Source organism: Heterodontus francisci, chromosome 3, assembly GCF_036365525.1.
Source record: "Heterodontus francisci isolate sHetFra1 chromosome 3, sHetFra1.hap1, whole genome shotgun sequence".
Classification (NCBI taxonomy): Eukaryota; Metazoa; Chordata; class Chondrichthyes; order Heterodontiformes; family Heterodontidae; genus Heterodontus; species Heterodontus francisci.
Genome location: NC_090373.1, coordinates 45,267,562 through 45,282,432, shown reverse-complemented (window position 1 = coordinate 45,282,432; position 14,871 = coordinate 45,267,562). Strand labels below are relative to the sequence as shown.

The 14,871-nt window shown below is 39.7% G+C and overlaps 1 protein-coding gene across 3 annotated transcripts in view; it reads left to right on the top strand.

The window, feature by feature from the left end:
* arhgef10 (Rho guanine nucleotide exchange factor (GEF) 10) overlaps nt 1-11,136 on the top strand; it is a 346,362-nt gene extending 335,226 nt beyond the window's left edge. For all 3 annotated transcript variants that reach the window (XM_068021752.1, XM_068021735.1, XM_068021744.1), the window contains one exon: nt 7,955-11,136. In XM_068021752.1, the coding sequence (XP_067877853.1) occupies nt 7,955-8,493 (539 nt within the window). In that variant the 3' untranslated portion in view covers nt 8,494-11,136. The remainder of the gene's footprint in view (nt 1-7,954) is intronic.
* Nucleotides 11,137-14,871: the final 3,735 nt, after the last annotated feature.

Here is a 14,871-nt window from a genome sequence, read left to right as displayed (position 1 = left end):
TTATGCTAGGGTTGCGTTATCTGCTATACATATATCATTATATAAAAAAGAAAAGAAAATGGTACTGTTTTCAGCATGCATTATAGACCACAAAGTAATGGAGGTGAGATAGAGGCAGAGATCTGCAGACGAAATATATAATTACCACAGGATAATAATATTGGGTAACTTTTAACAATCCTGAGATAAACTGAAATATGGTATTGCATGCTGTCAAAGTGGAAAATTCAGAATGCATTCTGGAAAGCTTTTTAAGTGAGTATACTTCTAGTCCAATAAGTAAAGTTTTATTTTTAGTTATTTTTTCTTTTTTATGTGTTTATTTTATTTTAGTTTGTTTAATTTGTTTCTACTGTGCCTACCCACTGTTATTTTCATGTTTGTGCTCGGGGCCAGGCTGTTCATTTTTCTGTCCATTAACAGCCTCTCTGTCTTTCACCACACCATTAACATACCGTTTGCCTTTGCCCCATGACCTTCTGGTCAATTATTCTCTGTGACTTTGTCCAAGCAACACCTCTTTAGTTATCTCTTGCCCCACCCCCACTTTACTTGCTTAAAACCTATTACCTTTCTAGCCTCTGCCAGTTCTGATGAAGGGTCACTGACCTGAAATGTTAGCTCTGCTGCTCTCTCCACAGATGCTGCCAGACCTGCTGAGTATTTCCAGCATTTCTTGCTTTTATTTCAGATTTCCAGCATCTGCAGTATTTTGCTTTTATTTAAGTAAAGAAACATTGCATGTTCTGGAAAATGAAGCAGAGTAAATAACTAATATGGGAGTAAAAGAACAATTGGGAATATAGATGATTTGGATTTTAGACATGGGACTCACAATCCTGAAATTTGCTGATATTACAACAGAATGGAATTTTGCAAACAGTGAGGCAAAATATAAAAAGACTTCAGGAGGACATAGGTTAGTGGAATGGGCAGACCGGTAGCAGATGCAATTTAATGTAGATAAGTGTGATGTTAGGCAGTTTGGGAGGAGAAACGGGTGTGGGAATGTACACTCAATGGAAAGCTACTGGGTGTGGATCAACAGAAGGACGTAGGGTTCAAACAGATAGTTCCTTAAATGTATCAGAGTGCAGGTAGATCAAGCTATAAAAAGGCAACCAAGTTTTTGGTTTTTCAAACAGGGATAAGAGTAAAGAAGCCATGAATAATTTGTACAAAACTGTGGTTAGGCCAAAGTTAGGATACTGTGTCCAGTTTTTGGCTCCTATTATTAAAAAAATTAAAGCCATAGAGAGTTGTAGACACATCAGCAGGGTGCCCTGAATGGGAAATGGGAGAAAGGTTTAAGATGCTATTTCCACTGGAGAAAAGATAGCCAAGTGAATTTTCAAACAGTTTTTCATCATAAATTGGGAAAAATTATTCTCTCTGGTTGGAAAGCCAGTGGTGAGGGTGTCATCAAATTAAAATCGTTACTAAGAGTTAGGAAACATGTTTTTGGAGTATGGAATGCTTTGCGACAGAGGGTGGTTTCAGCAGAGACCATTAAAGGCCGGCTACCCGACCCGAACCCAAAGGGAGCGGACGACATCTGTCGGGTTCGGGTCGGGTCGCGTTTCTGGGTCCGGCATTCAGTCTTGGGTCAGGCCGGGTCGGACGCGCTCTATCGCAACCTCAGGTAAGTGGCTCCAATGTTAATGTAATTTTTGGACTAGAAAGGTTTTTTAATAGTTATTTTAAGCTTGTGCAGATCAGCAACAAAGTGAAAAACAGAAGGTAGGTTAACTGATGGTTGAGTCGGGTCGGGCGCGGATAAAACTGAAAGGATTCGGGCCGGGTCGGATGTGGTTCTGTCGGGCTCGAGTCGGGTTTAGTTTGCAGACCCGAGCCAGCCTTTAGAAACCATTGCATTTTTGGGGGGTGAAGATGAGATCGGTGTTTGAAGCAAAGGGAAGAGCTTGGTCCAGTGGGAATAGTTCTGGACTCCTATAAGTGAGACAAAATGGCCTCCAGTGCTGCAAATAAGGAGGAAGCCACTTAGGACATAGATGAGGAGAAATTTCTTGACTCAGAGGGATGTGAATCTTTGGAATTCTCTATCCCAGAGAGCTGTGGAAGCTCAGTCTTTGAGTATATTTAAAGCAGAGATCGACAGATTTTATAATAAAATGACATAAAGGGATATGAGGATAGTGTGGGAAAAAGGCATTGAAGTGGATGATCAGCCATGATCGTATTGAATGGCGGAGCAGGCTCGATGAGCTGAATGGTCGACTCCTGCTCCTATGTTCCTAACCTATTGTTTAAAATTTAGTCATTACACTTGAAAGTGTCTGGTAGTTCTGTTCTCTGAGGTCATGAGGTCTGAAGAAACTTGGTGACTGTAGGTTGAAATAATCAATAAAGGAGTAGATAGGCTTGAATAATAAATGAAAGAAGATATTGATATGAAGAGGTGGCAGGGCTTGGAAAGAGGGCAGAGCCCTAAGTTAATGCAGGATAAAATAATCAATCAACTAAACTAGTGCTGTACAATATGGTACCAACAACCGCATGTGGCTAATTGCCACATAGATTTTGATTAATGAATAAAAAATAACTAATCCAGTTAAGTGTCCAATCACGTTCTGGATGGAGAACAGGAGCTGGTCTGGGCCATCTTGTGTGAGTCACCATTCTCAGAAATCACTATGATGAAGTCAGAATACTGTTACGACCACGTAGAAAGCGGTATGGGGGTCCCTTTCAGTCTTCACCTGGTCTTACTGTAACAGGGTTTTATTTTAAACACATTGTGTTTTTAGCTCCCCCTTGGTGAATCCTTGTTCACTGTTTTCCAATTATAAGGCAAAGAAACCAACACAAACAGGCTTTCATGGTTTAAAAAAAGAAAAGTTGCAATTTATACAACTTAAACTCAAGCTCTAATTCGGTTGACGCCTACAGATACACAATGTGCCCACGTCAGCATGAATACGCAATACACATATGCAAATAGAGACAGAAAAGAGCAGAAGAAATAAAGTGGAAAAGTTTGAGGCAATAGCTGAAGAGTTTTCGTTATGGGTCTTCGAGCTCACTGTAGGGTCATTGCTTGTAAGTAGATCTTACTTTTTGTTGGGTCCCAGTATTCTTCTTAAACCTTGTTCACTGTAGGAGACTTTTCTCTCTTGGGGTTCATATGTCTTCATTGGATTCAGAGGCTTGTGAGAAAGAGATGGGAGCAGGCAGACTGGACAGGCTGTGGCAAGTCAACCAGGAGAGATCTTCAGTCCAGGAGCATTCTGCTTTCTGCCCAAACTGTTTGTACAAATTCAAAAAACTCAGGTTGCTCAGCAGGTTAGTCATGTGATTAGCTGGTTTGACCATGTCCGTTCATCTTAGCAGTCAGCCTGGAATGCGAGCTTTCCCATCTTCAATGTCTGGTGATCAAAAGTCCATTGTGGGTTGAATGTGTCAGGGAATGGTCCTTTGTCCTTTCCAAACACTGTCTGTTAATATGCAAATGTCTTTCTAGCCAAGATCTGGCAATTTTTTAAAGCAAGTCCTTTCTTCACTTCAACAACAGTTTGAAATTTAATGTCCATGGGACAAAATTAATCTGCCTCATTCTTGGCAGGTGGGGGCCTGCACGCTGATACCAATTGAAACTACTGGACAAAAACCTAAATGCTGCACTAAGATGTACCGTGTCTGATACATTCATGCCAGAATTCCAAATTCTAAGAAAGATAAAGACTGCAAAGTTTGATACGGAATGCTGATAAGTCTTTGTTAAATATATATACATGTAATATATGTTTACCTGTATCATGTTTGAGAGATTTCTACTAAAATTAGTCAGTACGGCTAAAACAGTTTCGCCACAGCTTTACCTGTGGCTAGTCAGTGATTCATATTGGACATCACTGTACTAAAGCACACACACAATAATTTGAGAGAAAATTAGTTTAGTATAAATATAGTTTCAGTGGAAGGTCATATGACTGTAACTTGTTTTGAAGTGCCATGTACATGTCAAAGATTGTGCAGTGTACAATTTATTTAAGTTTTTCAAGCAAAGCTTCAGAGATGTGTGACATACGCAGTGAAATTTCCAATAAGTGAGCATGCCAAAAACCATACTGATGATCATGGATTAATTCAGAACTGTTAATGGATAATTTGTGAGTTAATAGCAACTTACATATAACTTTAGAAAATGTTGACTATAAGAGAAATAACAGGGTAGCTTGAAGAGTTTGAGAGATTACCTTTCCTGAATAGGAGATGAACAGTAAATTTCCAGGAAGGAAAGGCTGACTATGGATAGGAGAGTGATGAGGTGGCACAGGACAGAACTAAATTTGGGATGTGCATTTTCCAAATGATAGGAGGAAAATCTTGCTAAACTGAAGGATCCTAAAGATTTGGTGAGGATAAAAGTTAATGTTGGTGATAATGTTAGAAGAGCAAAATGGACCAGTGGAGCGATGGAGTTTGAGAAGAAACATCAGTCAAAAAAGGTCACCTTTCTCTTTTGATTGTTAAAAGCATGGATTTAGCTGAATATCTCTGAAATCTGCTCCTGTCAAAAATGAAATGATCCCTGGAGAACTGCTGTATTAAAGGGGATGTAATTGTAACCTTAAATAATCAATAAGGTGCAGGGCTGCATCCAGCAATTCTTTACAGTGTTTCTTATATTAGCTGATTCACGCCTCTGCATCTTGAATTTTTAAGTAAATGTTTATAAAAACCCATTCTGAGTTATTCTGCTTGCTCAAAGAGGCAAACTGGAACATAAATGCATCAATATGTTTGTGCAACTTTTCACTAAAATGACCCAATTACATATGCAAATCCTGAGACCACCATACAGAAAACAAATTACATTTACAGGTGTTTGAACAAAGCACAGACCTGGGATGTTCAGATGATGCTCTAACCCAGGAGAAGAAAATTTAAAGCAGTTTATGCAAATCCTAATTCAGAGTGTCGGTCAGTGATGGCTTTGTTTATACTCCTAAGAATTATGGCTCCCAACATTCCTAATCTCAACAAAATAGTAGATGTGAGAAAAAAGTGATGGGATTTCAGGAGTAAGCACCAACAGATGATTTGTCCTTGTTTAGCACTGCTCTTAGCATTTGAACATCTCGAGAAAGAGATCAGAAAAGTGCAAAGGACTTTTTTTTTAAAAAGAGCAATTTCTGCTTTTTTAAGGTTTTGTTAAAGATTATTAATGATGAAGCATTTCACACAGCCAGGTCAGAGTCAAATTTGACCTCAGGTCAGACTTGGATTTAGTGAGCTTAATGAAGGGGAAGATTTTGAAGCATTACCACAGCAGTGAAAGTGGTGAATAGCCCAGAGAGGTTTTCTGTCCAAATGCATGTGTGTTATGCTATTGATGGATATATCACGGTGAAGCATGAAGAAGAAATGGTGACTTGAAACGGACATCACATAAGGTACATGACTCACAGCAGGTATTGGCTCAAGTACTGTTGTAAATTCATTTTCCTGAACTTTATGGAGAGGCAATGTATGAAGAAGCATAGGCTCGCATATAAGTTTGTAACTGAGGTGTACCATCTTGTCTGTGAATACTTACAATGGCAGTGAGCCATCTGCATTATCAGTGAAGGTCACCAGTGCTCTCACATTGGTGCAAGAAGGGACATCACAAAAGTCAATCTCTTTGGCTTTTGGACAACTGATGATTTGTTTTCTACACAATGAAAAAATGGGACGCAGCAAGATGTGCTAAATTTAAGTGACCTTGATTACATTGTGTAGTGCTATCTGTACTTGTGTTTAATGTGTTTTGCAGCTGTGTTTTCCTCCTTGTATTTCTCCATACTGATGATGCATGTGTCCTGCTACTATACTGCCTTAGTTGAGGGAGTATCAGTGATGGATGTCTGCATAGCCTACAGGGGATACAGAAGGCTCTCTATTTGCAACTGACTGTGATGAACCTGTAAGGGTTATCTTGTTGTTGGGTTCATTGTGGAAAGGTGCAATATGATTTTTTTTTTTGCCACTAACAAAATTGCACTCTCACAGACCACCAGTTTCAAAGCTATACATTCTCATGATTTTGTTAGCAGGTCAAAGATTCAGGAGAAAATACACATTTCTTCCTTTTTTAAATTGTTAAATATTTGGTCCTATTATAACTAATTTGGTGGGGTTATTTTAAACTTTTGAAAGCCTGGCAGCTCAGATTTTCTCCACCAAAACTTATATTGGCAATCATCCTCCATTTATATCTGCCTTTATGGTTGAAGGTTTCTTTTTCCTGCAGATCTGACCTTTTGTTAAAAATACCCGCCGGAAAATCCCGAGTCTGTTGGGAAACGGCTGTTCCCAATGTCAGCAGCTGTCAGTTTTGAAACTGACAGCGAGATGATTTTTGAAAGAACTAACTGACCATCTGCTGAGCATTCCACTCTCTGCAACTGTGTGAGAGTGGGAGAGAGAGGGGAGGGGAACAGAAAGAGACAAGAGAGGGACAGAGAGCAAAAGGGAGAGAGAGGGGGGGGAACAGAGAGAGAGGGGAGGGGAACAGAAAGAGACAGAGAAGGAGAGAGAGGGGAGATAGACAGAGACGGGACAGAGAGAGTAGGGAACACTGGGTGGGGAGTGGGGAACACTGAGCGGGGAACACTGTAGATATGAGGGGTGGAGAGAGTGGGGAGAGATGCAGAGAGGGGGTGGGTGGAGAGCGACAGAGAGGAGGGAGAGAAGACAGACAGAGAGGTGAGGGGGGAGAGAGAGTCAGAGTCATTTACTTGCAGCACAGAAGGGGGCCATTCTGTCTATAAAGCCCATGCCGGCTCTCCGTGGAGCTTTGCTGCAGTCAGTCCCACTCCCTGGCTCGATCCCCGTAGCCCTGCAAGTCTATTTCTCTTAGGTGGCCATCCAACCTCCTCTTGAAGTCATTGATCATCTCCACTTCCACCAGCCTTGTGGGCAGCGAGTTGCAGGTTATTACCACGCACTGCGTAAAAAAGTCCTTCCTCATATTTCCCTTGCATCTCTTGCACTAACTTCCAATCTGTGTCCCCTAGTCCTAGAAGGAAGGGGGTGGGGTGGGGAAGAGAGAACGAGACACATACACACAGAAAGGGGGAGAGAGATCAAGATACTCTGCTTCGCTACATCAAGTGTGCGGGCAGAGATTGACTGATGCAAGCAAGAACAATGCTGGCTATGTCACTAAATCAGTTTTCAATATAGTGACGAGAAAGTAAGTCAATAAATTAGTCTGTTCGTTTAAAGCTTATTCACAAAAATGCACATTTGTTATCATTTTTATTAGTCAGATAAATTTTTAATGCCTTTATCTTTTGAAATTTGCTCACCGGCCCCCAGGGCCGAGCAAAAATCATAATGCGGTTCTCCGCCCGAAAAGGTTGGACAACCTTGTTCTAACTGACTTGCAACAAAATAAACCACTAATGATTTTCTTCTGTTTAAGATCATTACTGCAAATGTTATTCAATTTTCAATGCATCAAATTTGCACTTAGAAAATCTTGCACATTGGTTTCTGAGGAACAATATTCTGAGTTCATAATTTCATTAATACAGTGCTTTGCAGCTGAGTTGATAAAGCACTTTGTTTAAAGTTCAAATGTTATGTTTTTCAAGTGCATTGTTAGACTATACTGACCCAGTACATATCAAAATTGTTTTTATAATACAAGGACATAGCAGTGCTTGGAATGAGAAAAGGCAACTCAGTCTCTCTCTCTCGCGGTCTGTCTCTGTCTGTGTGTGTGTCTCTCTCTCTCCCCCTCCCTCCCCCTCTCTCTTTCCCCCTCATGCATGCTATCTTTCTTCCTGACTCCCATGTGAATCAACCGGTGTTAATCTAGTTTCTTTTTATAGGTATCAATTAACCCAAAATTGAGCACAATTTCTGGTTATGTTGAAGTATTCTACTTTCATTGGAATGTGAATTTATTTAACATCACAAGTGTTCCTTTTTCTTCATGCAGGAAGGGGAATGGTATCCTACCATGCACACTGTGGTCCAGTCAGATTTCTCACTATGGCCACAGCCAGTGCCACTGCCACAATGATGAACAAAAAGTCATCACTTACAAGCCTGTCATCTCCACTAGAAGAAAAAGGTGGAGAAAAGACTGGCCATATTGGATCACAAGCAGAATATGCAAACTCTTCATATGCAACTAACAAAGACAGAGGGGTTTGGCTTGGCGATTCATCAGTATCCGTTGCACGACACAGCAGTGTATCATCATCGACAGGATCTCTGACCTGGTCCCATCAATCTATCTCACTGGAGCATGGCCCTGAGGACAGTGCAATCTATGAGCTCTTGAATGACTCCAGTCTCTCAAGTAAAGGTAAACAGAGTGACAATGAAAGGACAAAGAAGATGAAGATGAATTCTGTCCTGGTCATATCTGGAGGTCAGGGACATAAACGATTGAACAAGAAATCCAAACAACAGCGTCAAGATGAAACCATTTCGACTGTCATGATTTGGCAAATTCCATTGTTAAATGTATGAGGAGTTAGTGGCCTTGTCAGTATCACTTCTTTTGATATCTGTAATCCTTTTTGGGATATATTTTATAAGATAATGCAGCAAATGCATAAATGTTGTTACATATTTTAATTAGCATGTATTGGAGCTTCTTAATGCTCACTTGTCAGTCTACCAGCCCATCAATATTTGCATTGCTAACGTTCAACAGTTTCTAAGATCTAAATGTGTATTTTTTTTTTTATTTAGATTTCATTCCTATTTGAAAACTAGGAAGTTTCAATAGTTGGTTTATCAGTGCAATCCTGAGGTCTGCTTTGTTCTGGAGATGTTGAACTTGTAGCTGGTGTTTCCGAGGTTATATTTCAGTGCCTGCTGTGAAAACTGAGCAGATTTCTCACTAAAGAATATGTTTAGATTTCTGCTTGGTTGAAAAATACTTGTGGGTCAATTTGTGTAACTCAGTACTCTGGTCAGTGTTTGTCAAATGTGAATTTTCTGGAACCTTTAAATAAAACGAGAAATCTGTCAACTACAAAATCACCCAACACTGCAGAAATAGGGAGAATTGCTACTGCTTTTTTGTAAAAGTTTCAAATGTTACAGATGGATTTGTTTTCCAGACTAAATCAGATTACTGCAAGGATTATATTGCTGAGTAAACTACTGAAATTTATAAGTTTACAAAAGGATTTTCAAATTTGAAATATGCACATACAAGTTGAGCAGCTAATTTAACTATTTTTAACATTTTTTTAAAGAGCTATAATACTGCTTCCGACCAGTACAGTACTCTCTACTGTTATTTTGAAGGTAAGTTGCATGACAGTCAGTGGTACTACTGTGATTGTTGTACCAGTATATTTAATACAGACAATTAATCATTAGCTGGAGACACTAATTACTAATAGTTATATTTCCAGTTATCTATTTTTGCACAAACTATTACAAAATAAGCATATGCATTTTGCAGTTGTTTACAATTTGTTTGAAGCTTTATTGTGTCATGCTAGGCCCCCACCTGCCAAGAATGAGGCACATTAATTTTATCATGAACATTGATTTTAAATTTTTGCTGGAGCGAGAAACTGACTTGTTAAACAGATCAGCCGTGGCTGGAGAAAACATTTGCCTACTAACAGACAATGATTGGAAGGAGAAAGGACTGTTCTCTGACACGCTCAACCCACAATGGACCTTGATCACTAGGTACGGTGTGTAAGAGGAGCATTCCAGAGACTGCTAAGGTGATGCAATCCAGGACTGGTCAGACCAGCTGGTCACATGACTAACTGGCTGTTCAGGGTCTTTTGAACTAGCCAGAGAGTTTGGACAGAGAGTGTCTGTTTGCTGCTGGACTGAAAAGCCTCTTCTGGCTGGCTCGCCACAGCCTCTCCTGTCTGCTCCCATCTCTTTCTCAAGGAACTCCAAATCGGCTGAAGACACACGAACCCCAAGAGAAAAATGTCTCCTTCAACAAACAAGGTTTAAGACAATTACTGGGCCCCAACAAAAAGCAAGATCTACCTACAATCAAGGACTCTACAGTGAGCTTGAAGAACAACAACAAAAACCCTCTTCAGAGATTGCTTCAAACTTTTCCGCTTTATTTCTTCTGCTCTGTTCTGTCTCTATCTGGATGTGTGTATCACGTATGCATGCTAGCATTGGCACATTGTGTATCCGTAGGCTTTAACTGAATTAGAGTTTAAGTTGAATAAATTTCCATCTTTCTTCTTTAAACCTAAGAAAGCCTGTTTATTAGTTTCTTTGCCTTATAATTGGAAAGCAGTGAACAAGGATTCACCAAGGAGGAGCCAAGAAAATGGTATGTTTAAAATTAAACCCTTTATGGTAAGACCAGGTGAAGGCTGAGGGGGACCCCTAGACCCCTTTCTCAGCTGGTCAGAACAATTGATTTAAAAAATTTGGACAATATGCAAATTAATTTCAATTCTATCTTGTGTCGCTGGGCAATCCTTATAATTGTTTATTATCCAAAGTACAATTCAATTGAAATAAAGATGGATTCTTTGGGTATTGGTGAATAGAAAACTTTCCATTCTGGGAGGGGGAAGGCAATTTCAGAACACCTCTCAATAAATGCCTGAGTAACATAAATTGCCTCACAAAAAACTTAATACATCAAACTTTCCATGGAAAATCTGTTCAATTCTTGAGTCAGATTTAATTTTCTAGTTAAGTAATATGAGGCTAAATTGTCACTTCAACAATAAACTGATTAAAATCAGTGCAAAGCAAGTCAGTCAGCATCTGAGAATATAGCCAAGCCAGTTTAATGCAATGTCAGATGCTGATTGACCTGCTCAACATTTCCAGCATTTTTCTTTTATTTCAAGTATCTAGTCGTCTCATAGTTTTTTTTTAAATCTTTCACATCAGTAAATCGCTACTTTGTAATGTTGTGTCACTGTGTATCTGTAATGCTTCTGATGGTTTCAGAGTTGGTTTCAAATGCGAGTGACATCCATTTAGGGTGTTACCTCAGTGCTGTTATTATTGTATCTAGTCTGTTGTTAAGACCATGAAAAGTTTAAGGTTAAGCCTGGTCAGCATTCCTCTCAACTTTTCAAATTATATCAAAATTTCATCATGCACTCCATGTGCCTACATTCAAGTATTAAAGCACCATCTTGCACAATTGAATTTTATTTATTAGTCTCTTTCTTTAATGCGACAGCATTATTCAGTGATATTTCACAGAATTATATTGTGGTTTTAATAATGCTTTGTGGTATATTTGCTGCCAGTGTCACCTGTTGCAACGCAGCTTGTTTAGTGGTTTCAGTGCACAGAGCACTATCTGGTTCGTAGAGCCAGTTCTGATGTGGTGTTCAGACTTGTCCAGTCTAAAAGTTAGCTATGGTACTGTTTAGTAGGGAGCATTAAGGAAATGATTTTTTTTCTTTGTGAGTAATCAGCTACTTAGTTGTATAACACTCTGTCTGATTTTGAAAATTAAACAGTAACTATTAAGATTGAACAAGTCATTGAAACCATGCAAAAACCTGTTGGTTTTTCAGTTTTACATGCAAAATCACATCATCAAATCTCCAAACCAAGCACCTAATGTATCCATACCCATAGAGATTGTCTGGCCAATATGCAGTGTGCACACTCTTTCCCTGCAGGAAAACACCCACTTAGCTAGGCAGAGCTTTAGGCTCAGGTAGGAAGGAGTGAAGGTCTTGGATCTCCAATGTTTATAGAAGTACTGCTAGAGTTTAACTAACTAAGATCATGTTGTTTACCATCATTGGTAGAATGCTGATTGCTTATTCTTAGTCAAGACTACCCCTATCCAATAGGGCATTAACTTGCAGGGTTATTTGGAGCCGAGTGGGAAGACTCTCAGGCCCCATTGACAGTGCTCCAAGCCACATTAATAAGCCAGACAGGCTGATCTATCATCAAAAGTGCCCTGAAGTACTGCAGACCTGTCTAGCATTGATATCAGATTATTGAATGTGGACTTTGGCCTGTTTCCAATCTCCCATTTGTATGTGTGTCATCTAAATTCTGAAGAACTCTCACAGACTTATCCCCCATCACCCCAACAACATCACTATCAAGGAGAATAGTCACTAGTTAGTCATTAGGCACTATGGGATAAAATAGACTAAACTTCAGTGTCATTATATTACAAGTATCAATTTATTGTGAGGCAGCATTGACCCTAGTTACTCTGCTTGTTCCTATGTAACTCTGCTCTATGACCAGAGAAAGTAGAAACCTATGTTTCATATGCACATACACACATGCTGATATCCACTTTCACAGGCATCCAAAAGCTGGCTGAGTTTTAATGTTTTCAGATACCCAACTCTGCTATCAGGTCTCCATTAGCATTAAAAAGTGTTTTTTTCTAAATTGCTCCATTGGTCCAGTAAATGCCCTTTGCCTCCACCAGCAGTCAGCGTGAAGCTGAAGATTTGTGAAAGTACATTCAATAGGTGATCTTGTAATTGTTTGCTAAATTGGATTCAAATAACTTGGCACCCAAATCTTACATTAATTCCAAGTTGTTTCTACTTTGCATTGATGTAAATGATACAATATAATGAGCCCAAGTAAGAAGGGCTTGGAGCACTCTGAAACTTTCTTGTTTTCTTCAAAATAGAGCAATTTTTGTGGGAATAGGTTACATAGTACCCTGTATTGTTTGAAACATTCAGAGTTGCGCAGTCACCTACATACATCTATCTTTATATATGATCCATCATTCCATTTGCTGTACACAGATACATTTAGATTGTTGCAGGACTCATAAGGAATGGATACAATATGGCACTTTAAATTTGCTAAGGTAATGTTTTTGTTTAAGGGAAAATTCTGAATAGCTAGAATTATTTTTTTTACAATCGATCTTTGCACTTACCAGTGTTTTATTCAATGATCATAGCTTGGAAGTAGCTTTATTCAACAATTAATACTATAACACTATTCAGTGGTGCTGAAGTTTATTTTAGAACCATAGAAATATTACGGCACAGAAGGAGGCCATTCCGCCCATCGTGTCTGTGCTGGCTGAAAAATCTAGCCGCCCAATCTAATCTCATCTTCCAGCACCTGGTCCATAGCCTTGCAGGTTACAGCACTTCAGGTACCTTTTAAATGAGTTGAGGGTTTCTGCCTCTACTACCGTTCCTGGCAGTGGATTCCAGACACCCACCACCCTTGATTAGATTAGAGATACAGCACTGAAACAGGCCTTTCGGCCCACCTAGTCTGTGCCAAACATCAACCACCCATTTATACTAATCCTACACTAATCCCATATTCCTACCAAACATCCCCACCTGTCCCTATATTTCCCTACCACCTACCTATACTAGTGACAATTTATAATGGCCAATTAGCCTATCAACCTGCAAGTCTTTTGGCTTGTGGGAGGAAACCGGAGCACCCGGAGAAAACCCACGCAAACACAGGGAGAACTTGCAAACTCCACACAGGCAGTACCCGGAATCGAACCCGGGTCACTGGAGCTGTGAGGCTGCGGTGCTAACCACTGTGCCACCCAGAACCCTGTGGGTGAAAACGGTTTTCCTCATATTCGCTCTAATCCTTCTACCAATCATCTTAAATCTGTGCTCCCGGTAATTGACCTCTTTGCCAGGGGAAACAGCCCCTCAAACTTTGTACAGCTCAATTAAGTCACCCCTCAGCCACCTTTGTTCCAAGGCAAACAACCTTAGCCGATCCAATCTTTCCTCGTAGCTGCAACTTTCAAGCCCTGGCAACATTCTTGTAAATATCCTCTGTACTATCTCCAGAGCAATTATGTCCTTCCTGTAACGTGGTGACCAGAGCTGTACGCAATACTCCAGCATTTTATACAGTTCCAGCATTACATCCCTGCTTTTGTATTCTATACCGAGGCCAATAAGGAAAGCATTCCATGTGCCTTTTTCATCACTCTACCTGTCCTGCCATCTTCAGGGAGCTGTGGACATGCACTCGAAGGTCTCTCACTTCTTCTGCTCCTCTCAATATCCTCCCAATTATTGTGTATTCCCTCGCTTTGTTTTCCCTCCCCAAATGCATTACCTTCTTAATTTGGTTTAGACAGCAGCAACTATCCAGAATGCTACATAAAATTTTCTTCGCAACCACCACCAAAACCTGAAAGTATATAGGGCACCTTACTTATAAGACTTTGAACTTTTTTATTTTTCTGTTAATGAGTAATGTCTTTGTTTTTTAACATCAGTTTTGTAACTTTACTTCTGCAACTCGTGTGAAAGGTTTTTGCATTATTTCAACCAAAACTTATAGCCTGGGTACAGTCAAGTGGAAGTGTGCAGTTGATAAGGGGAGGGGTTGGTATTACATTTCATCACTAGTCAAAAAATGCTAGATGGGAAATTTTCTGAAAAGAACTATTACAGGCTAGATTTCCTGACCATTGAAGATGCATGGAAAATAGATCTAGCCATATGTTTCAGCATGTAACGTAAGAGAAAAATCTTGATTGAACGCTAATATACTATAAAATAATTTATCTTAAAGTTGCTACTTTTATTTGTGCAACCTACACCAATGCCATATTTTTCTGATCTGTTCAATAATCTTTCTCCATCTTTGTGTTCTCCAAATTTGAAATTGACTCAATGGGAGTATAGGCCATATCCAACCAGCCCGTGCTTGCAAAATTCAAAACAGTGTCCAACATTAGATGTGATTCCGCGATTGGACAACATTTGCTAAATAATCCTCAGTGAGCTAAGAATTACGCTGACAACCAACTTAAGATCGTCAGTCGGGCTCGCAGTGTGGCGTATTTGCGCGTACTGGAAGCTACATATATTAATACACAGGACCCTGTTCTTTGCAGACAGAAAGAACATGCATACACATTGTGCCTGTTTTAGCTAAACA